The following is a 25,875-nucleotide window of genomic DNA, read 5'->3' on the forward strand; positions in this document are numbered from 1 at the left end:
GAACGTAGTTTGCTTTCTCTTCTCACAGTGATTTAGGTTTTAGAAAAGTGATTAGAATGAATGACGAAAAGATTATATACCTTAATCGCATAATTAACAAAACCCGAGAAAACAACCCCCGTAAACCGGCTACTCGATCGAGTAGCCTAGGTACTCGATCGAGTACCCCCTACTCGATCGAGTATCGTAGTTACTCGATCGAGTACCCAACAGTCGAAACTATTTTATTTCGCAAAACTCCCTTACTCGACGATGAGTAAGGCCTACTCGATAGAGTACCCCAAGACTCATAAATACGGAGTATTACGGTCTTCCCTCCTTAAAAAGAACTTCGTCACCGAAGTTCAAACCAACACAAAACAAAGACTCACACTACCACACTCCTGACTCAACAATCGAAACAACTAATATAAAAACTTGTTACTAACTCAAACTCAACCCGACTCAACGACAACAACTATACCGACACAACATAAAAAGGGTATAAAAACTCTTAAAACTCTTTGCGATCATCTCCTACCCCCCTAAAAGAAACAAGGTTACGTCCTCGTAACCAAACATACCTGATCAAAAAGGAAAGGGTAGCGCTCTCTCATGATCTCCTCTGCCTCCCATGTAGCTTCCTCTGTCTCGTGGTTAGACCAAAGGATCTTAAGCAACACTGTCTCACCACTCCTAGTCTTCCTAACCTTCCGGTCAAGGATCTGCTTAGGTACCTCAAGATATGATAAAGACTCATCTAGTTCTATGCTCTCTGCTTCTAACACATGTGACGGGTCACTCACATACTTCCGCAGCTGCGATACATGAAACACATTATGCACTCTCTCTAAAGCAGCAGGTAAAGCCAGACGGTAAGCAACCTCCCCAACTCGCTCTAAGATCTCATAAGGACCGATGAACTTCTGACTCAGCTTGCCTTTCTTCCCAAATCTCATAACACCACGCATAGGAGACACTTTCAGAAGAACCTTATTCCCAACCTGAAACTCTATATCCCGGCGATGTAGATCTGCATAACTCTTTTGTCGATCCTGAGCTGGTCTCATGCGTTCCCTGATCATCTTAATCTGTTCAACCATCTCATGTACCATCTCTGGTCCTAGAACCACTGCCTCAGCATTGTCGTCCCAACAAATCGGACTCCTGCATCTCCTCCCATATAACGCCTCAAACGGTGCCATGCCTATACTAGTGTGGTAGCTGTTGTTGTAAGAAAACTCTATCAAATCCAACCTCTGTTTCCAGCTACCACCAAAGTCCATCACACAAGCTCGTAACATATCCTCAAGAGTTTTGATTGTTCTCTCGTCCCGACCATCTCGTCGCAGGATGAAAAGTCGTACTCATCTTCAAAGTTGTACCCAAAGATTCCCGCAACTCTTTCCGTAACCGTGATATAAACCTCGCATCTCTGTCGATACTATGTCCTTAGGGACTCCATGTAACTTAAGCACATTCTTTCGATAAGCCATAGCCAATTGTGCTTTAGTCCATGTATCTTTCATTGGAACAAAGTGAGTGACTTGGTCGATCGATCCACTATCACCCATATCATGTTATTACCCTGTTGACTCTTTGGTAAACCCACGATAAAATCCATAGAAATGGATTCCCACTTCCACTCGGTACTTCCAAAGACCGAATCTTACCTTTGTGGTCGTCCTTTGTTCCCCTTTTACTCTCTCGGGCATGTCAAACAACGAGCCACGAACTCACTGTTTCTTTCTTCATCCCAGGCCACCAAAATGTGATCTTCAAATCCTTGTATAGCTTGTCTCCACCTGGATGTACTGAATATGGTGTACAATGTGCCTCTGTCATGATTGTCTTTTTCAGCTCCTCATCATTAGGGACACACCACCTACCATCAAACCTCAAACTACCATCTGTGTGAATAGAAAATCGGGACACTGTCCCTTTCTCTACTCCAGCTCTCCACTCAACCATCTTAGGGTCTAAAGCTTGTTTACCTCGAATATCATCATAAAGATCAGGCTGCACTGTCAAATCTCCCACAGCATCTCCTCTCTGAATCATATGTATCCCAAACTTCCCCACCTCATCTCTCAACCTCATCAAAGATAGAGTTGTACACAGGGAGTGTACACTCTTCCTACTCAAAGCATCTGCAACGACATTGGCTTTCCCTTCATGGTAGATAATATCCATGTCATAATCGCCAATCAGCACCATCCACCTCCTCTGTCTCATATTCAACTCCTTTTGAGTGAAGATGTACTTGAGACTCTTGTGATCAGAAAATACCTTAAAGGTCGCCCCATAAAGGTAATGTCCCCAAATCTTGAGAGCAAACACCACCGCACCCAACTCTAGATCATGTGTAGGGTAGTTCTCCTCATACGGCTTTAACTGCCTAGAAGCATAGGCAATCACCTTACCGTTCTGCATCAACACACATCCCAACCCATTCTTTGAGGCATCTGTATAAACCTCAAAGTTCTCGATCCCTTCAGGCAATGCTAAGATAGGAGCTGTGGTCAAACGCTCCTTTAATGTTTGGAACGCCTTTTCACAACTCTCAACCTAACGAAACCTGTTCTCTTTCCTCATCAACGCTGTCATAGGTCTAGCTATCTTGGAGAAATCTTTCACGAACCGTCTGTAGTATCCAGCTAAACCCAAGAAACTCCTAATCTCAGCGACATTCTTTGGTGCTTCCCACTTTGTCACTGCCTTAATCTTTGGCGGATCCACAAAGCAACTCCCTCCTTAGAGATCACATGCCCTTAAAAGCAACTTTCTCCAACCGTAACTCACACTTGGACGGTTTAGCATACAACTCATGGTCCCTCAACGTCCGCAACACGATCCTCGATGCTCCTCATGCTCTTCCTTAGTCTTAGAGTAGACTAAGATGTCATCGATGAACACCACCACAAACTTGTCCAAAAAGCCTCAAGATTCTGTTCATCAAATCCATAAACACGGCCGGTGCGTTAGATAACCCAAACGGCATCACCAAATACTCATAGTAACCATACCTCGACGTGAAAGCCGTCTTTGGTATGTCCACCTCTCTAATCTTCACCTGATGGTACCCCGACCTCAAATCAATCTTGGAAAAGACTGATGCACCACTCAACTGATCAAACAGGTCATCTATCCTTGGCAAAGGATACTTGTTCATCACCGTCACTCGGTTCAGCTCTCTGTAATCTATGCATAACCTCAAACTCCCATCCTTCTTCTTCACGAAAAGAACTGGTACTCCCCACGGCGATACACTAGGTTTAATGTATCCCTTATCTATCAGATCATCTAACTGCTTCCTGAGCTCCTCCATCTCTTTAGGACCCATCCGGTACGGTGCCTTAGAGATTGGCCCCGTCCCCGGTTTCAACTCAACGGTGAAATCTATCTCCCTCTTCGGTGGCAACCCCGGAATCTCGTCAGGAAAAACATCGGCAAACTCTCCCACCACTGGTATCTCGTCAACTGTCGGACTCTCTATCCGGTCATCTCTCACATGGCACAAGATCAAAGGACATCCCTTCCTCAAATAACAATTCAACGTGATAGTTGCAATCAACTTAACTTTGGGTTTGACTAAAAACCCACGATAAGACACACTAACACCCTTAGGCCCTCTCAAAGACACTTTCTTTTGATGACAGTCTATCTTAGCTTTATACTTTCCCAGCCAATCCATCCCGACTATCATCTCAAAACCGTTAAGAGGAAACTCTAGCAAGTCTACAGGTAGATCAACTTGCCCAACTATCATAGACACATCTCTAAACAACCTCCCACAAGATACAGACTCTCCCGAAGGTATAAAAATTTTCTCACTTACAGACTCATAAACTCTCAAACCCAACCTTTTAACATGACTCGATGATACAAACGACTGGGAAGCCCCCGAATCAAACAAAACAAAGGTATGAATACCGTTAACAAGAAAGGTACCAGTGATAACATGTGCATCCTCCTCAGCTGCTTTCTTGTCCATCATGAACAGCTTTCCACTGGTCTTCTGTCCACCTCCCTGGACAGTACTGGCTGATGTGGCTGGCTTAGCACCCGACCCCTGATTTTTGTTGTTGTTGTTCGTAGCTGGTTTTTGATAAGCATTACCGCCGTTGCGGTTACCTCCACTCTGATAGCTCTGGCTCCCCCGGTTAGACCATGACCCACTTGGTCTGTTGCTCGCATAACTCTGTGCCGGTCCCTGAGAATAACTTCCCCGGCCCGTCCCCTGAAAAGCTCCAGGCACACTCGTGCACTCATGTCTCTTGTGGCCAACACCGCCATAGCCAAAGCAAGTCATACCCCAACTGTTACTGCTACCCCCACGGCCACGCCCGAAGGAAGCCCCAGCACTAAACCCTGACCCAGCAGAAAACCCCTTAGCTTGATTGTGGTTGCCTTTCTTATGACTAGATTGGCCACCACCCTCACTCTCAGCCTTTCTTTTCTCAACACCAGACCTCTCCTGAGCCATCTCCACTAACCTCTCAGCCCTCCCAGCTCTCTCATAAGCGTCCTTAACATCAGTAAGGACTCATACAGGTAGCTTATCCATGATCCTAGGGGTCAACCCCCTCTCAAACCTCGCCATATTCTCATCACTCAATCCCATGTCCTCAAAGATACCTAGATTTCTCATTAAATCGCTTATAGTACTAAGCCACAGACATGTCGATGTCATCTTGAACCCATCGAACTCCTCCCTCGCCTTGCTTCTCACATGCTCGCACAAACTCTTTTCTCATAGCCCTACGGAACTCATCTCAAGGTATAGCAGGTAAGCCTTGGTTAGCATACATCTCTCTGGCACTCACTTTCACCTTATCCCACCACTCACCACCGCCTCTCTCGGATAGAACGTAGCTTGCTCTACTCTCATCTCATCGGACAATGAACCAGGTCCAAGATATTCTCCATCTCACGATGCTAGTTGTCAAGAAGGTTTGGTTCTCCGGTCCCTTTGTACTCCTTTGGGTTGAACCTAGCTATGTAAAGGCTGATCTTAGAGTGATCAACCTCCTTATCCTTATTCACTTTCTTTAAGGCCTCCGTAAGAGCATCCTGGTGCTCCAACATCTTAACAATATCATCCGTATTCATGGACTCAGCTCTCGCATAGTAAGCGTTTCTCTTAGGCGGCATCTTGAAGCTATATATAAGAAAGGGTAGACATAAACACATGTACTAAACCTCAAAACACGAAAACAGGCTACCTAGGTGCTACTCGATCGAGTGTCCCAACCTACTCGATCGAGTAAGAGGCTACTCGGTCGAGTGCCTCCCATACTCGATCGAGTACCTCGACTCCAGAACACAAACAGACCTTCTGACCTCTAACATACTCGTCCGAGTAGCCAGGCTACTCGATCGAGTGACCCCTTACTCGATCGAGTACCCCTAGTTACTCGATCGAGTTCCCTAAAACTCGATTCTGGTCGTAAAAACGTCAAAAACCCACCCGATCAAGTCAGTCCCACTCGATCGAGTCATGCTAACTCGAATATGCTACCCGCATGCCATAACATATTCTAACATGTAAAACAACTTATAAACACGATATCATTTCTTAATTATGCATACTACGCTACTCAACTGCTCATGCGATTAACAAACAATTATATCATGTTATTAATGCCACATAGTAATCACTCAACATGCTTCTCATTCCAACACAGTTCTATATATATATATCTCTTCAATTTCATTCATATTCTAAACTTCTACTTCAAACATCCAACATTTACAACACACCTCATCACATCCACACACCTGCGAACAAACAACACATATGACTCAACAGATATTCCCCCCATGTGACCGGTTCAAAATTGTAGGGCGAGTTCGCGACTTTAGGACGTCTCCCAAGCCTTTGCATTAGCTCCTACAACCTTTACCCCGGGTTCATTTTAATTGACTCCATATATTCATTGGGTTCATTGGTTACAGGTTTCAGGATCGTCGCTCTGATACCATTTTGTAACACCCCCATACTCCAAGTGCCTTACCAGGACCACTCAGGTATAAGGACGTTACCATCTCGGTTACCCGAGGCAATGATAATCAAATAAACAATAATGAAACGATATTTAAATAGTAATACTTTAGCGAAAGGTTACAATCCAAAAACCAAACCAAATACTAATACATGTTCTCAAGACTACTGTCTCATCGAACTAATCGAAATGTATATGAAAATCGCTAAACTACAAATGAAGACTTCTATCACCGATCGTGGCAATCCCGCCTATCCCAAGACTCATGTCATACCGCTCAATATCCGCTCACCATCCCCGAATGGATCACCGCAGGTTTTCAAAACATTCACCGGTCGATTATTTACACAAGAGGTATAATCAACAATACAAGAACAACACAACTCAAACAATCATACACGATCAAGCACTCCACTCCATCTCCGTCACCGACCGATCGTCCACTGGACAGCCCCGCCAGTGGGGGACCGCAGCCTGTTCCCACCTAAGCCCCGCTCATAATACCGAGCGATAACCCTGTCCCATTAATGTGCACATCCCTTCCGTGGCGGGTTCCACGAAGGGCGAAACTAGGCGTGAAGCCACTCCCGCAAGTGACTCCACTCAGCCGAGAACGCATCTCGAGAACCACAGACAAACAATCACAATCACAATCACAATCACAACATCGTCTGAATCAACCAATTATACTAATTACAGACAACACCACACCACATGTAGTAAGTAATCGAGTAGGGAAACCCTACCGGAAAGCACAATTGTCGACGATCTCACACCAAGTCAAAAAGCTTCCTCTACGAATCCTCCTCCTAATTATACAAGCACATAATTACTACTATGCACATAACACAACAAAATCCCCAATTCCCAATATTAGGGTTTAACTAACTTTGACGAAATACAATAAAAACGGTATAAAGGTCTTACCCTCGACGTAAGGATTACAACGGTGTAAAGACAAGTGAAATCCGACCTTCCAAGCTCCGGGATTTGTTAACAATGCGATTAAGGTGATGAACGTAGTTTGCTTTCTCTTCTCACAGTGATTTAGGTTTTAGAAAAGTGATTAGAATGAATGACGAAAAGATTATATACCTTAATCGCATAATTAACAAAACCCGAGAAAACAACCCCCGTAAACCGGCTACTCGATCGAGTAGCCCAGGTACTCGATCGAGTACCCCCCTACTCGATCGAGTACCCAACAGGTCAGAAACTATTTTATTTCGCAAAACTCCCTTACTCGACAGAGTAAGGCCTACTCGATAGAGTACCCCAAGACTTATAAATACGGAGTATTACATAAATAGTGTTGTTTTAATGCAAATGAAGTTGGAAAACCATTTTTGAAATCATTTTTCATATCCGATTAATGCATTAAACCGTCTCATATATAGCCAATCCACGCACGCATGTCAAGAACATGTTGTAGTCCAATCATCATCGGGTGTTTTTTGGAAGCTAGTGAATCAATAATACAATAACGAAATATTTTATTACTATACAAGTTTAAATTCGTTACAGGACAAGGACATGAAGGTAATTTTCATTACTACGACACCTACAACTCTAGCGTATCCTATGCCACCTTAGGGGAGATGACTCGTCCCTCTCAAGCAAATCCATTGCACGGGCCAAGTCCCGCTCACAATCAAAACCAGGCCTGCAATTCAATTACTCCCCGTATAAGCGAAAATATCATATGGATCAACAAAGGCCACCCCAGGAATAGGTGACAAGTTACACAGACACACAAACGCCAGTCTTAACAATATAAATAATCAATTATGACCACTAGTCTACTACTACACATACGTCACCCATAACTCAATGTATCCATCTCCGTCTCAAAATAAACCACGATGACGGCACTAAAACACCGTCACCACCTCTGCCGGACTGCAGCGCGAGGTGTCCACATTGCAACACGGTCTACCTGAGTTCGCATCACAACACGCTCGGTAACCTGAACCATTAATCTGCACATCCTCCTTGTAGGTGAGGCACCCTCCAAGGAGCAATCTCAGGCGTGAGGTTGCCTCCCACAGCTCCTCACTACACACTACTCTATCACCACCAACAACACAAGACCAATACTATTACCGCAAGACCAACACAACCAACACAAGATCTACACTATAATCCCAAGACTAACACAACTAACACAAGAACAACACAAGGGACAAGTAATATATGCAATTAATAAAAACTAAGTAGGTAAAACCCTACCTCATAGCAAGACTTCGCAAGAAACATGAAGAACCACACCCCACTCACCGTCTCTTGTTCTCCTACATAGGTCATACAATATTATTACAAACATCTTAAAAATCCTTATTATGTAAGAACCCTTCCCTTAATTACCCATCATCATAACCATAACCCTAATTACTAAGATAACTAAAAACCCTCAAATCAAATCTAGGGTTAGTCTAAGAAAAAGATGGAGAAAGGTAAATGTTTGAATTACCAAAATCATAAGTAAAAGGTGGAGCAGGAGGTAGAGGCATCACATCTTCAAGATTTGTTGTCATGGGAGGAGGGTTGGGAGGGTTTTAAAGAGAAGGTAGAGAGTTTTCTAGTTTCTATAGAGAGAAAGAAAGAGAGAGAGAGAGAGAGAGAGAGAGAGAGAGAGAGAGAGAGAGAGAGAGAGAGAGTTTGGGCAAAAAGGGAATCTCGAGTTATATAAGACGAGATCTAACACGCCACACTCGGCCGAGTGTCTGGACTACTCGGCCGAGTGACTCTTACTCGGTCAAGAGGGACCTACGCAGTCCATTACAGCCTCTACTCGGTCTACTATACCCTCACTAGGGGATAGTATAGCTCACACTAGGTCCACTGTATAGCCATATCTCCTTCGGGAGTAGATTCCATAACGCCTAAGGGTCCTCTCACGCGTTACAAGGTTCGTTTATCAGTCTCTAAATATCCGGGTATTACAACCTTGCCCACTTAAAATAAACTTCGTCCCCAAAGTTCGCTTCAACTCTTCTTTTCACACTCACTCCCTTAAATCTCATTATCGATTCCCGTACACTTTCTTTTTATTCCTTGGGGTCCCTTCCCATTATCTTCCCTCTACTTGTGTCAACGTCGTCCTTGTCTTTCTTATTATGTCGCCCCATTCCTCTATCCGTGTACACTCTTTGTACTCATCATACCATATGCTTGTTATATTACAATAAATTCCCAATTGTTACTTCTACTACCCCTAAAATAGAACCTCGTTCCAAAGTTCACCGCACAACTCCATGATTTCACTCATGGTTTAACTCCTTATCCTTATAAGTAAATCCCGACTCGCGGTATTGTCCCTCTCAACCCTCATGACCATACACATATACATGCCACAAAATCCATATCATTTTCGAAAATGTATTATTTCGTAAGATAATTACAAAGTAACTGCTATTACTCATATTACAACCCAATTACTTCAACATCCTATCTTCATATTCTTCGTGCCGCGTGCATGTCAAGTAAAGTCTACCACATGATCACGCGTGTTTCCTTCATCCACTATAACATTTTGCTTAACATGTACACTACCTTTTAGACGAAGATATCGATACTCTGTCATGCATCTAGTATTCATTAAAAGGCATATAATTGGCACCCATCACATAACATAGACATGTCAATATTATCATGGCGACTATTACATGCTACACAAGATTATCATATCACTCTTGCTATTACGTCATTCTTGTCAAATTAATACTCGTCGATTAAACGCTTTAGGGTGATAAAAAGCCTTATAACAATGCCATGCGTAAACAATTCATGAGGACACTAGTCAGATGAGGGTAAGGTGTTCACCTAGATGCATGGTGGAAGACACAAACATAAAATGAGGGGAATAAGTCCGTCACTTAGTCAAGCATGTATAAACAGGTCCTAAGGCAGGTCACTCGGTCGAGCGCGGGTACCACTCGGCTCAGTAGGAGGCCCTCGGTCGAGTGTAAGGGGCACTACGCCGAGTGTCACCTGGGTAGGCCAGGCTCATTCTAAAATCAATTCCTAACTTAGCTACTCTATAACACAAATGTGAATAACCTCCAATGGTGACTAACATGTCACCAACTAACCACATTGAAGCAACTCTTAGCGTTATGGCCACGAGTACAACACTAATTAGAGAAAGTATTCAAGCCACACAACCAACACTAATACTACTCATAGTTTGACTCACAAGACATCAACAATTAGTGGAGGAACTCTCTCTGCACTTCATCTTCCTTCCTACTCCTCGCCCTCATCACCATCACCTTGCTCCATATTCCCATTAGCCGCTCTGGATGGTCCTGCCTCACTATTATCATGGTGTAACTCACCAAAGAAATCAGCTAAACGAGTGATATCCATCCTCACCTAGTGTAGCGCTCCACCCTGTTGGCTCCATGCCATAAGCCTTGAAAATTCCCGAGTCGTCTCCCTACTTGCTCCAATAGGTCGGCATGTGTGGGGGTCTTACACCTTGGCCCGATGCTAACTCAAGCATGCTCCTCATTGCCTGGTCGTAGTTCGCACGATAAGTTAGCTCTGCTGCATTAAAAACGGGTCTATGAACGGTGGATTGAGGGAATGCTCATCGATTATTGTTGAAGGTAATCTGCCTCTAGGCAAAGGTAGTTGCACGGTTCGGAGTGTTGGTGCTTGCATGGTTGGGCTATCACTCGAAGAAGGAGGGGTCATAGGGTTACCCTCCTTAACGAACTCAAAGAGGAGTCTTTCCGGGATCGTATAGGTTTGTGGTCGAGGGCGGGGTTCATCTACTTCCTTGAGGTGGTTGGTTTCCAAAAGGTCATCCATGGCAGGGATCCTCATACATCGTTCCCCCTTTACCTTTCAAGCATACTTGTCCACACCCAACTCCTTAAACAACTTCAAGTTTTCCATGTATATTTGATTGAAATATCTCACTCCCTTAGTCATGAGGTTGTCATTATCCCCCGGTTCAAACTTCAGAAGCTTCTCCGCAAAATGGGTGATGAGGGGTCCATAATATAATGAGCACCCCTCTGTAAGACCCCCTTCTTACCCGGCCAAGGTAATTAGGAGATGTTACCATCTCGGTTTCCCGAGGCAGTGAGATCGGAATTACAATTAAGAAACTTTATTAAACATATAACAAGTTTAGTTATTACAAACATAAACTGATGAATAAATGAAATACAACTCGTCTATGACTATGTCATCTACCTAGTGACTATGTACTCGACTCCAAGTCCGGGACACGCCCAAACATACCGACAACCACACTGGTACCGGGACACGCCCAACCATACCGATATCCACAAACAGGTTCCGCACCACGCCCAGATGTACTGGGTCCGGAAGCCAACCGGACCCCCTGCCAGACGTCGTGTCCCTCCGTAACTCTAGCGATTAATGTGCACATCCCTCTTGGAGTGGGATAATCCAAGAGGCGACCAAAGCGGAAGAAGGTCTCCCAATCGCCATCCGTCTCCAAAATAATTAACAACAACAATCCTCCAACACATGTAAAATCACAACATACAATGCACAACATATGCCAAATACGTCACAAGTACCAGTTCCTCAAATATCCCGACTCCTCGATTCGTCATGACCAACAACATGCAATACGATTCATTTAATGCAATTAAATGATAAAAGACTCATTTAATAAATAAAGACAACAATGAAACTGGGTAGGATAAACCTACCTTTTAGCAAATGTCCGTAAACAATCCGAATAAATAATCTTCCAAAAAAACCGTCACCTAAATATAATAATTAAATAAAATAAATTACTATCTAATCTTATTAAATTATAGTTATATAATTTAATATAATTAAATTCAAATCCCGACACATCCCCCGCTAACCGTGGTTCAACACCCGACTCACGACCCACTATACGATAATTAAAATCTGTCTTCAAGTTCGAACCCAAAACCCGCAAACTCACACACAACCACACGGTTTCAACCGTGTTGGGCAGCCCCAAAACAGCCCAGAAAACAGCCCCCTAACCACCCACTATCATGGCCAACACCACCACCATAAACCGCCACGCTCACCCACCTCATAAACCACACACAGCCACCCAATCAGGCGTCACAACACCAACAAATAGGAGCAACAAAACAGCCCGACAATACCTAACACACATGACATACACACCCACAAACACCACTAAAACCACCTGCACCGTGAACCACCACCACCCCCACCTGGTCACGGTGGTCAAACCCACTGCCCAGCACCAGAAGCACCACCACACGACCCCCACAACACCAACAAGACACGACAACAACAACGATCAGCTATACATCCAACCTGTATGTCTCCTTTTGGAACCGTTTTACACAACCCAAACGCCACCCATTCCACCACCCATGACCACCCCTATAACCTCCACTCAACCCCCGGCAAAACCCACCTAAAATCAGCCTAAAACAACCACGAAAGGTGGGTCAAAAATCCACCTTAAAACGGCCACACAACAACAACAACAAATACTCATAAAATGACTCGGTCAAATCCGGGTTTTTGGTGGACAACGGGGTGGTCATTGACGGTCAGAGGTGAGTCGGGATTAAGGCGGGTCAAGAGTATAAATTAAATAATATATAAACAAGTTTAAGACGGTTTTACCTTACGATCTCGAGGCGGAGGGGCAAAATCTTCATTCTTCTAATTTCCCTCTTTTCTCTCTTTTTCTCTCTTCTCTTTTTTGTGTGGTGGAAAATATGATGTTGTGATGTGAGATTATGTTTGGATAAGGGTTGGGTGGATAAAGGTGGAGTATATAAGGTGAGGGTATATATACATAAGGTAGTATACGAATGTGTATACAAGTATCGTATTGCCTATTACTATTATTATTATTATTATTATTATTATTATTATTATTATTATTATTACAACTTATTATTATTATTATTATTATTATTATTATTATTATTTATAAAAAAAACGCAAACTTTTATTAATCAATCAAAAGTTTACAAGAAATTGGTAGGCAGCTAAGATACAATCTGGGCGCCCATTCCCTTAGCAATAGCAAAGCTAAGTCTAGTAAAAATAAAAGTAACAGTGCGAGCACCGACATCTTGTGACAAAGAAAATTTCTAAATCCTCTTGAGTAAGGCAACAACATCTGTCCTCAACTCCCCCAATGAAGAGAAAGAAAAAGTTAAGAACCCATAGCCAACTACCTCACACAAGCTCTGATACTTGGCGCATTTGTACTGAGCCGCATCAACTACCGCGCGTCCGGGCATGAAGTCAGACATCCCGGACTGAGTCAAAGGAGATGATCCAATCAAAGCCACGCACACATCTCGTCCCCTGTCCCAAGAATAAAGCAGAAGATCCGCCGGACGCAAGGGCCTATCATGCCCATCGATCAAACCAATATCCACCTCCTTCCCAACAGAGAACCCAGAGCGGAAGCAGATGTCAGAAAGGGTATCACGAACAAGGTTATGTCGATGCCTGATACCAAAAGTAGCAGCACACGACACGACATGATCTCCGTAGATATTCCCATCAAAGACCCGCGAACAAGCATAACAAGGTCCCGACACAGAAAATAAAGGAATACCCAGTCGATAGCTAAACACACACCGATAAGTACTACCAATCATAGTCTGCCCTAACCCAGAAATAGGGACCGCTCGAAGCCAATAAGAAGTGTGGGAACCATGCTGAGACTTCCTCAAAGCTACCTGACGAGAAGTAAAAAAGAACCCAGATTCTGCAGTAGCAGCAACCTTCGTGAAATATAAGTCTGCCAATTTCTTCATAAGTTTTGGGGCAGCGATCTCACTCGGGTTACTCAAAATATATGAACCTGTAGTCTCAGTAAACAATCGTACGACGCTATCAAAGGTGGGTCCAGGTGCCCAAATACCAGAAGGGCAGAGATATTATTATTATTATTATTATTATTATTATTATTATTATTATTATTATTATTATTATTATTATTATTATTATTATTGTTATTATTATTATTATTATTATTATTATTATTATTATTATTATTATTATTATTATTATTATTATAAAGGATGCGCGCAGCTTTCATTAAAAGAAAAAGAAAAGTTTACATGAAATTGGTGGGGAGACGAGACACAATCTGGGCTCCCACACCCTTAGCAATATCAAAGCTATGTCTAGTAAAAATGTAAGCGGCCACCCGAGCCCCCGCATCCTGAGATACTGAGAATTTCTGGATCCGCTTGAGCAAGGCAACAGCATCCGGACCCAGCTCCCTAAGGGAAGAGAAAGAGAAAGGAAGGAAACCTTGGAATAAACGGTAGCAAAGGAGTTATTACACCACAAGGTACTCTCGACTAGGCCTTAATCCATGGGTCAAAGGATACTAGTATGACACATCCTAGGGTGTTTTACAAGTATTCTAACAAGTAATGTCTTAAGAAGAAAAAGCATCTACCATGGCCTATATACTCTTGTCAAGCTTCCCAAATAGACGGTTTCGCAAAATTTTCCTAAATGCAACTATATGCCATGATGCAACCAACATTTATACATCCTAATACATATGCTTCTACCAACTAGTATGCCAAATAATCTAAATGCAAGTCCTATAATCACATTATTTATACCGCATCAATCAAAATAAAGCCACATAGTCATTAACATAAAGAGGAAAAAGGAGATTGGAAAGATCATACCATGCGGTCTTCAATATCCTCTTGTCTCGGATGTGGCATAGTCGATAAATGTGAAAAAGGATAAACAAACACAATATATACACAAGACTACACTACAAAGGAAATGAACATGTTTTTGGAATTTTTAAATTTTTCAAATTTTTATGGTTTTTGATTTTATGAAATTAAAGAACATATTTTTGAGTTTTTTGGAATTTTTCAATTTTTATGTTTTTTTTCTTGGAATATAAATTCCCATCGCCCACTTTATTTTAGACATTGTCTTCAATGTACATGCAGGAGTAGGAATAAAAAGGAAAAACATTTTTATGGATTTTTAAAGTTTTATGGAAAAGAAGTACAAATGCAATGATATGATATGAATGAATGCATGCTCTAACCAAATGCAATTCTATATGACATATATAACAAATGAATGCAACTTAAGCTATACTATATGATGCATGATTTCTATTAAGCTATGGTCACCTATGATCAAACCTCCCCAAACCGATTTAAACACTATTTCTAGTGTAGAAAAGAATAGGATTGGTCATTAGTGATTGTTCATGAATTCTAGTCTATATGCAACTATCTACATGAATCATGTGAGATATATTACAATGCAACTATACTATATGAACTAACTAATGTAAATGCAATATGAAATATAATACAAATGCAAGCTAAATTCTAAACTAAATGTAATGCACTATACAAAAGAGAGAGGGAGAGAAGAGTATCATACGAATGGAGGTGGTGAGGTAGGCCATAAAGAACTATGATCATCGGTTCACCATGAATAGCTAACGGTCACAGTATAGATCGCAGATTGGTCGCAAAAATCGGTCTAAGGGGTAGTGAAAAGGTCCTCTCGGATCGCTATTAGCCCTAGAATGCTTCTAACAGGCTCTCACAACTTATTAGGGCACTCTATTGTTTGTAGCAGGTCTAAGTCTCACCAGGCTCTCGATCTTAGGTCGGAGTTTACCAGTTCAATAAATCAATCATGTGCAATAACTGACTAATCGCGATTTAATGCTAACAACAAAGACATAATATAATTGACTAATCTAAAACCTAATTAACAACCGTCATACGTTTATGGCTCCCCTAAATCCTAGTAAGGGGAATTTAGCAGCTCATAACGGAAATAATAATAACAATTGCAGTAAATGTAAATTAAAGAAGATTCATAATGAAATTAATTGAAAGAGAATTGAACATAAACTAAAACTAATAGAGATGAGAAGAGAGAATAAAGAAACTAAATAAGAAGAACAAAAGAAGAGATTAAAATTAATTACCAAAGGTATAGATCAAAGTATGAGCAATAGAGAAGAGAAATTAATTCTAGATCTAAAAGTTTAGGGAAAGAGAGTTACATTATAGAATTTTCTACGACAGAGTTATTGATGACCTAATTAAAAGTTAAAAGAGGCTTTTTATACTAAAAGCCCAAAAAGGAAACAAGAAAAGTTAACTGACGTCCAAAACGCCAAAAATGCACAGCCTCTCTATCGACCAAAGGACTTGGTCGATCGACATGGACTGACTGTCTATCGACATCATCTTAAGGTCGATAGGCAACAGCACATTATTCTTCCAAACTGACTTGTTGTGTCGTGCAAACTCACTTAGGCCGATCGACATTGTGTAGGTAGTCTATCGACATACATATGGTGTCAATAGACAAGCCTTCATGGTCAATACACAAGAGCTTGAAATCCTCCAAAATATTATCACTGCGTCGTTGGAAACTTGCCTAAGTCGATTGACATTGGGGGAGTCAATACACAATGTGTAGGGCGTTAATAGACAAAGTGTATTTGTCAATAGACCGAGGCCAAAAATCTTTATTTCTTGCTCCCCAAAGCTCGTTTAAGTTCCTTTAAGTTTCCCTCTGGTTCCATTACCGAATGGATTTGGCTTGTAAATGCATAAATGAGTCTCAAACCTTTAAGGGACATGAAACACACCCAAAGTAACAAATTCGGGAGGAAAAAAGTGAAGTAGTCAAATAAGGTCATATAAATATGTGCCAAACATGTAAATAAATGCATATAATAGGCACGCATCAAACCTCCCTAAACCAAACCCCTTACTTGTCCCCAAACAAGCAACAAATAAGACAAGAAGGAAGACTAATGGAGCGGCATATAACTCAGAGCTAGTTATACAAAAGACTCGTTAAACAAATTTAATGCAATAACAACACCCATGCTATGGAATGAATTCTAAAGCGATAAAGCACAAAAAATCAAGTGTAAACGAGTTAAATCAATGACCAAAAATTACAAAGCCGTTGAACTTGCAAGACCATTTATGTCGGACTCTCACAGGTCACTCATCTCTCATTTAAGCACAAGGTGAGTACAAATTTTGTAACAGAGAAGGAAAACAGTCACCCACATAACTACGACCTACAAAAGCATGCATGCAATCTAACATGATATATATCTCTAGCAACCGTACATATAAACTCCAACCAAACGAGGTCCAAAACACATGCCGAGGACTTACATGTGAATGTGAGGTGATGTAATTCACTACTACAAATATAGAAAATAACAACGCCCCTTGTACAACGCATATTAGCGCAAAACGTAATAAAGTTAATGGGACTATTTTATTTTTGCGGAATTCAGTGAGTAGTAATAACAACGGTTACAAGACAAAGAATCGTTGTAATCACTTATAACAACGGTTAGGTAATTAAAAACCGTTATCGTTAATGAAGTAATAACAACGGTTTAACGCATAATACGTAATAACGTTGTTATTTTATTTTGGTGCAAATCAGTGAAAAATAATAAAAATGGGAAATTTATGCAACCGTTGTCAATACTAATAACAACGGATATAAAACTAAAACCGTTGTCAATAATGAAAGTAATAACAACGGTTTCTTTGTTAGAACCGTTGTCAATAGTATTGACATGGTTAATAATATACAAAATCGTTGTCAATACATTTAGTATATAGAAAAACAAAAACAAACACCAGAATACCACACGAACACAAACAAAAACAAAAACACACAAACAACCACACACTCTCCCTCATCGTCGACACTCTACCTGACCGTCAATACTCTCCGTCGTCGTCGCTCTATCATCTCCGTCACTGTTGTCGTCCTTTTCGTCGTCTCTTTCTCATTGTCTCTTTCTCTTTATCATCAGGTATATCTTTAAATATTTTATATTTTTGTTTTGGTTTGTTTGATGTTGCTGGTTATTTGTTTGATGGGTATAATTCAATAGTTGTTTTTGTTTGTTTTTCCTCAATAGTTATTTGTTTTTCCATTGTCATCTCTGTCACTGTTGTCGTCGTCTCTTTCTCATCGTCTCTTCCTCATCATCTATGCATGTCTTTATTTAGCCTACGTTTTGTCTGTTCTTTCTATTTATTTAGATATGGTTTAAGGATTATTCTAAGTATCTTATGAATGTAGATATATGGCTCAAACTTGGATGACTGATGCAAATAAGAGTGACCCCAACTATAAGGATGGTTTAGCTGAATTTTATGAATTCGTTTTGAAAAATTTGAAAGGTTCCTCTAGTATTCCATGCCTTTTGAAAGATGTGGTAATATTAGGTATATGCCCTTTCCGGACGTTAAAATTCACTTAGAAAAGTATAATTTTAGTCGATCCTATACCCGTTGGATTTTTCATGGGGAATCATTAGAGGAAGAGGATAGTTTTGAAGAAGATGATGATGATGATGGGATAGGTGCGGAATACGAAAGGCTGAGTAATGCCGAGTTTGTTGAGTTGGAAGCAGACATTGGTAGTACATCCAAAGATTGTGTTGATACGGGTGACAAGTTGAATGAAGAGAGAGATGATGAGTCAAATGCTTTTGAAGATGTAGGTGATGACACAAATTTTGATGACATAAACAACCTGTATGAGAAGTTGCAAGAGTGTGAAATGCCTATGTACCCCGGTTCTAAGTACACTAAAATGTCGGCTGTGGTGAGATTGTATAATATCGAAGGGGCAAATGGGATGAGCGACAGGTGTTTCACCAGTTTATTAGCTTTGATAAACGACTTGCTTCCAGCTGGTAATGTTCTTCCTGTTAGAACATATGAGGCTAAGAAACTGATCAGAGGAGTGAGTATGAAATACGAGAAAATACATGAATGTCCAAATGACTGCCTATTGCACCGAAAAGTATATCAAAACTTAACTAACTGTCCGGTTTGTTTTGAGTGGCGTTATAAGGATAAGGAAGGGATACCGGCTAAGGTGTTGTGGTATTTTCCAATAATACTGGTGTGGATGTGATGTCGTCGGGTCACATCCAATCAAACACATTTTTATTTCTCAACAAACTACTAGTTAGTGGTAAGTCGAGCTCGATCCATGGGACGGTGTGCTTTGGGTTCTAAGTCTATCTATCTCAATTTATGCTAGTGTCACAATTTGTTTGGGTTTGTAGTTGTGTTCTAGACTAGAGCAAATAATATAGTAAAGCATGCAATAAAAGGAAGGATGTAAGCAAACGATTAAAAGTGCTAGGATATCATGAGGTCATAGGAGATTCATGGTGTTGATCATACAAACATGTTTACAATTATAAGCAAGCAATTAATGTTATGGAGGAACCGAGTTGGTTTATGTCTTACGGTTCATAGGTAGAGTTGGGTCCCGGAGCTGAATCGATTAGATTGTACAACACCTTCAAGTCAACTTACTTTCCTCCTATTCAACTTTTATGCATGGTCTAACAAGACTCGAGTTGGTTTATATCTTACAAGTCAAGTTGAGTAGATAAGAGATGGTTGTAAATACAAGGATTCATAGGCTTAGCATTTCATCAAACATAACATGTGCATAAAGTTGACATCACAACAAGCAAGCAATTTAATCATGCGAACATATTAGTTTCAGCATGAATCAATCCCATGTTGGTTTCCCTTAATTACCCACTAATCCTAGCTAAAAGACTACTCACTAATTATCATAGGAAACATGTCATTAATGGTATCAATCATCACAACAAGTATATAAACATGATAATAGAATGAAGAAATGAAAAATAAAGATTAAAGAGTAAAGGAATTATACCAAACTTGAGATGATTTAAATAATAAAGCAAAGAATAATAGAAGAAACTTGATTGATTGATGAAGAGTTGTCAATTCTCCAAAAATAACCTAATAATCTTCAATTACCCAAAAGTAACAAACTTGAATAATAATTAAGGAGAGATTAATGTGAGATTTGTGAAAGATTAATGAGTAGTCTATTCTAATCTACTCCTAATCTAATCTAAGAAGGATTCTTAATATGGAGGCTTAACCTAATCTAAAACTTCATCCAAAAAGCTCTCCTTTGATTATTTACAAGTGGGGTATTTATAGTAGAGCTTCATTAGGTTAACAAAGGCTAAATTAGTAATTACATCTTTGAGTTTAGAGCAGGGAAACGCTAGTCTTTTTGGAAGGATGAGCATCTCGGCGGAAAATGTCGCGGTCCGTCCGTCTAGGGAGGAAAACGCTCGGATTCTTGAGATTGGGCACGGGCGTCTTCATGGGAATCCGCTCGGATTCTTTAGGGGAATCCGAGCGTCTTTGTTGCTTGGACGCACGGGTTGTCACTTCAGGACGGGCATCTTTTGTGTAAGCCGCTCGTCTTCTGTGACAGAATCCTTTTTCTTCACTTTCTTTTTATTCTTGTAGGATTGTTCTTTAGTTCTCGCTTCCTCTTCATACTAGTCCATCAAACATCGTCAAATAGCTTCCGAATACCCACGAAAGACGGGAATTTCCGCCTTATTATCTTCTTTCCTACAAAACATACGAAATGCACTAGGAAAGCAAAATAGAAAGCATTTGACGGATAAAATGGTCGTAGAATGTTATAATAGTATGCAAAATAGGCTCAATTAGGGGACTAAATATGCTCAAATAATGGTCACATCAAATATCCCCGAACCGAACCTTTACTCGTCCCGAGTAAAGAGGTGACAAGAACTAGACCTTTATTTAAACTATTCTAATAACATAGCCGATATGAGACAATTAGCGGGTTTCACTCCGCCCCTTCAACTCACAACAAGAAAACCATGAGTTAGGATGCCTTCTTGCAAGGCAAGGTGGGTCTTGCCAAAATGGCGACACATCCAAACATTAAAGCACACAAAATCAAATAATGGATGCATCTACAAAAGAATAGCCACTTTCTTCATCTAAGTGGCGGAAATTATCTACAAGGGAAGCAATTAAAGGGTACACACTCCTTCATAGATGCAATTTCTTCAAACTACTAAGCTTAGAAGGATACCAATAAATCACCTCCAAGTTGTGTCAAGCTAGGGTACCTTTATCCTCAATCGTTAAATACTTTTGTCAAGAATAGACTCCCTATGGTGTTAGAAACACTGGAGGATCACGGAATTCCCCCTCTTGCCTAGACAAGAAGAATGGTCGTCCCCTCTCTACCATGCACAAAAAAGGATACGATGGATAAAGGGATCAATAGATATTTGAGTTTCACTTTGGGAGTTTGCTTTCATTTTTGTTTTCCCCCCAATTTCTTGTGGCATATAACATTTGAGAACACTTTCTTTTGCCATTTCTTTTGATGTTTGGCATTTCAATACTTGACAATTTTCAACTTTTCTTTGCATTTCTTTTTGAACATTTTCAAAGTCACCCCATATGTAGTGAGGGTGCCTTATATTTGAAGCATAGAAGTCTATTTTTGCTCCTCTTTTCATTTGATGCATTTTTTTTTGCAAACTTCCTTTCACTTTTCATTTCATTGAACTCAAATTGATTTCTTTTTTGTGCCCATTCCCTTTGATGACAAAAATGTGGTAGAACATGGATGAATGATGGTTGCATGGTTTCAAGGGTCACCTTGGAATAAACGGTAGACAAGGAGTTATCACACCACAAGGTACTCTTGACTAGACCTTAATCCATGGGTCAAAGGATACTAGCATGACACATCCTAGAGTGTTTTACAAGTATTCTAACAAGCAAAGACTTAAGAAAAAAAAGTATCTACTAGGGCCTATATACACTTGTCAAGCTTCCCAAGTAGACGGTTTCACAAAATTTTTCTAACATGCAAACTACATGCCATGATGCAACTAATATATATACATCCTAATGCAAATGCTTCTACGAACTAGTATGCCATATAAACTAAATGCAAGTCCTAAGTTCACATTGTAATACCACATCTATCAAAATAAAGCCACATATTCATTAACATAAAGAGGAAAAAGGAGATTGGAAAGATCATACCATGCGGTCTTCAATATCCTCATGTCTCGGATGTGGAGTAGTCAATCAATGTGAACAAGGATAAAACAAACACAATATATACAACAATATATACATGACTACACTACAAAGGTAATGAACATGTTTTTTTTTTTTTTTTTGCAAAAAATTCTCATTTCATTTCAAGAAGGAATGAAACTACAATTGCAAAAAACTATCCACTATACTGCGTAATCAACTAAAAAGACAAAACATACTAAAAGAAAACAACTAAGAAACTAGGTGAGTGAGTACAGGACTAAGTAAGGACTGAGGAAACTTGATAGATAATCTGGCCAAGACTAAATTCTTGATCTTGCGTAGAATCCCAGCTGCATCAGTAGTTTTATGGCAAAACAGTCGTTGGTTTCGTTCCCACCATAGTTGATTAACAGAAGCAGCAAGAGAAGTATAAAAACAGTGAACTTTCCAGTTGTGTTTACTGCTACCAAATGGACAGGCAGCAAGAAGATGAGGAAGAGAAGAAGAAAAATGAGGGAGACTCATCCAATTCAGGATAGAGCTCCAAACCTGAGCAGTGAAAGGACATGAAAAAAACAGATGGTCATGATCCTCTTCACTGGCTAGACAAAAGTAGCACCTGTTTGCAAACTGATAACCCCTCTTTTTAACATTATCCTGAGTGGCAAGCTGACCCTGAGCAGCCAAAGAACAAGTAATACGATGACTAGGGACAATGGACGAATAAGAAAGACCCTTAGTCCAGTTTCCTTGAGCAGGAGCAGCCCTAAAAAAATCATAAGCAAGATGAAGATGGAAATAAGAACCCTGAACCCAGGATTGAAGAAGATCTTGAGCAGTCTGAATAGAACCAGCTGATTCAACAAGGAGATCACGAATTATCAGGATCCCCTTCATACTAGTAGAGAATGAATCCTTAGTTTGTAAACTCCATATGTCAGTTCCTTTTAACACATAAGCATGCTGCCATTTGGCCCAAAGACTAGAAGCAGGAGCAAGAAGTAGAGCAAGCCATTTGACAAGAAGAGATCTATTCCAAGAAGAGAGATCCTTAAAGTTAAACCCACCACCAGACCAGGGAGAGCAAATACTTTTCCAGCTCTTGAAGACCATTTTTCTACCAGAATCAGGAATGCCCTAGAAAAATTGTCTGCAGAGTTGTTCAACTTTTTTGGTAATAGCACCAGGGAGAAAGAGACTAGCTCCCCAATAATTGTCCAGTCCAAAAACCACAGAGCGAATTAGCTGGAGTTTACCAAAGATAAGACAAAGCATGGGAAGACCGGTGAAAAACTTTTTCTGAATTTTAGTTAGAAGGGGATCAAACATATTCACGAAACTCGGAGGTGGATAATGGAATACCCAGGTATTTGAAGGAAGCGCCCCTTGGAGAAACCAAAGAGTAGCATGGATGATTTCGAAACAAGTTCGGGAGAAACACCCCAAAATAGATGTTGGTTTTGTCCACATTAGCATGAAGACCAGAAAGGGAAGCAAACTTTTCAAGGAGTCTTTATGAGCCACAATCGAGGGGACATCTCCCTAACAAAGATCATCAAGTCATCAGCAAAAATAAGGTGATTGAGATTAAGCTTGCTACATTTGGGATGGTAGGATACATTCTTTTGATCACAAAGAATTCTAAGGTATCTGGAAAGAATCTCCATACTAAGGACAAAAAGATATGGAGATAAGGGATCTCCTTGCCTTATACCACTCTTGCCAGGGAAGAAACCAGCAATGCCTCCATTGATCTTAAAAGAATACCAAGTGTTGGTGATACAACCCATAATCCATTTAGAAAAAATAGGAGGGAAACCCAGACTAGTAAGCATTTGGGATAAAAAATCCCATTGAATAGAATCAAAAGCCTTCTTGATATCAACTTTAATGAGACACCTAGGGGAGAGAGCCTTCCTAGCATATCCTTTAATCAGAGATTGTGAAAGCATAATGTTCTCAAAGATATTCCTGCCCTTAACAAAAGCAGCTTGCTCCTCACCAATAAGGTAAGGCAGGAGAGGTTGAATCCTATTAGAAAGAATCTTACTAACTGTTTTATAGAAAACAGTACAGCAGGAAATGGGTCTATAGTCAAGAACTGAAGTTGCAGTAGCTTTTTTAGGAATCAAGGAAATTAAAGTTGAGTTAGCTTGTTTGGCCATACGACCAGACCTAAAAAAACTTTGAACAACAGCACAGAAGTCACCTTTGATGATATCCCAAGAGGACTTAAAAAATCCAGAAGAAAATCCATCAACCCCAGGACTACTGTTGGAATCTATACTAAACAAAGCTGCTTTGATTTCAGATGAGGTAATATCTTGAACCAGACTGATTTTATCTTCTTCAGTAACACAAGGTCCCTGACCAATAAACTGAGCATCAAGATTATGGACAGGAGCAGTTTGTCCCAACAACTGAGTGTAATAGTCTTGGAAAGCAAGACTAACATTATCTGCTCCCTGATGAAGCAAACCATTATGATCAACAATATTAACAATATTTTGCTGATGCTTTCTTTCAGCAATTTTGGCAAAAAAATACTTGGAACTAGTATCAGAGGAGAATATGAGTCAATTTGGCTCTCAGCTTTCTTGAGAGAAGAATAGTTAGCCAAGCAATCTCTTTCAGTATTAATAAGGAAAGAAGAAAAAGGATCTATGAATAGTTCTTTTGGCGAGTCCTTGAACATTCTTTAGCGGACTTTAACACGACCAGTTAGGTCACTATAGTTCTCTCTATGGAAGCAGGTAAGAGCATGTTTGACCTTCCTAAGTTTAGTGAAAATTCTGAACATAGGATTACCATCAGTAGGAGGAGCCCAGGCATCTCTAACAATAGAACCATAATTAGGATGCTGGATCCAGCTATTCAGAAAACTAAAACGTTTATAAGTTTTAATATCCTCCTGAACCTGAACCACCACAGGAGAATGGTCAGAGAGACCAGACTCCAGGAAGAGAGCATGAGAAGTAGGAAAAGTGGTAATCCATTGCTGATTGACAAGGGCTCGATCCAATTTAGACCAAACTCTAGTCAAGGAATCCTGCTTATTAGTCCAAGTCATGTCAGCTCCAGTACCAGCAATGTCATCCAGATTGCAGGAAATCAAACAAGAATTAAAGTCCATCATCTCATGAAGAATGGGAGGATGAGGGCCTAATTTCTCAGATGGGCATCTGATAACATTGAAGTCCCCCATAACCAACCAAGGAGTAGAAGTTCTAGCAGCTTGCAGGCCTGTCCAAAGGGCATTTCTTTCAGCTGCATCATTGCTACCATACACCACAGTAAGATTAAGAGAGGTAGAGGACACTTTATGAAGCACAATACAACTGATCCATTGATCACCAATCGATTGTACAGTAACAGTAACATTAAAGGGATTATATAGAAGCCAGATCCTCCCATTGTAGTGATGATCATAGTTGCAAATAGAGTCCCAATGCTTAAAACTGGTACTAAGAATGCGAGAAGCATTACCAATTTTCACTCTAGTTTCCAAGAGAGCCACTACATCAAGGTGATTTTGGATAAGAAAATCCCTGACATCAGTCTGTTTAAGAGGACAATTTAAGCCACGCACATTCCAAGAGGCAATCTTCATTTGGAATTGGATTGTGGGGGAACAAAGCCATGAATATCCACGAAATCAGTTGAAGAACTGCTAGCCTGTAACACAGACTGACCTACTTCAGGGACAGTCAAAGAAGCTTGCTCACTACCATGATTGGAAGGAACTATCCCTAGAGAGACAGAACCACCAGGATCAGGTGAATCTATCAAACCAGGAGAAGGAATAGGACATTCTTGATGCATTTCAGAATCCAAAACAGGAGAGAGGGGCAAGTGAGAAGAGGATCTCTGGCCAAACTGAGAGCTTAAAGAGCCTACATTCCTCCCCTCAACTAGCCCATTATTCTGAGTGGAAACCAAGGTACCACCTAGTCCAGATTTGCCTTTCA

At 40.5% G+C, this 25,875-nt stretch overlaps 1 protein-coding gene across 1 annotated transcript; it reads right to left on the minus strand.

Annotated features, from left to right (window-relative positions):
• Positions 1-22,156: 22,156 nt before the first annotated feature.
• Positions 22,157-25,517, minus strand: LOC141630762 (uncharacterized). The gene is made up of 3 exons (XM_074443521.1): positions 24,615-25,517; positions 23,527-24,372; positions 22,157-23,044 (listed from the first exon to the last, which is right to left on the minus strand). The coding sequence occupies exons 1-3, from the start codon at positions 25,515-25,517 to the stop codon at positions 22,157-22,159; spliced, it is 2,637 nt and encodes an 878-aa protein (XP_074299622.1).
• Between the last annotated feature and the right edge of the window lie 358 nt (positions 25,518-25,875).

This window comes from Silene latifolia, chromosome Y (genome assembly GCF_048544455.1).
Source record: "Silene latifolia isolate original U9 population chromosome Y, ASM4854445v1, whole genome shotgun sequence".
NCBI classification, from domain to species: Eukaryota; Viridiplantae; Streptophyta; class Magnoliopsida; order Caryophyllales; family Caryophyllaceae; genus Silene; species Silene latifolia.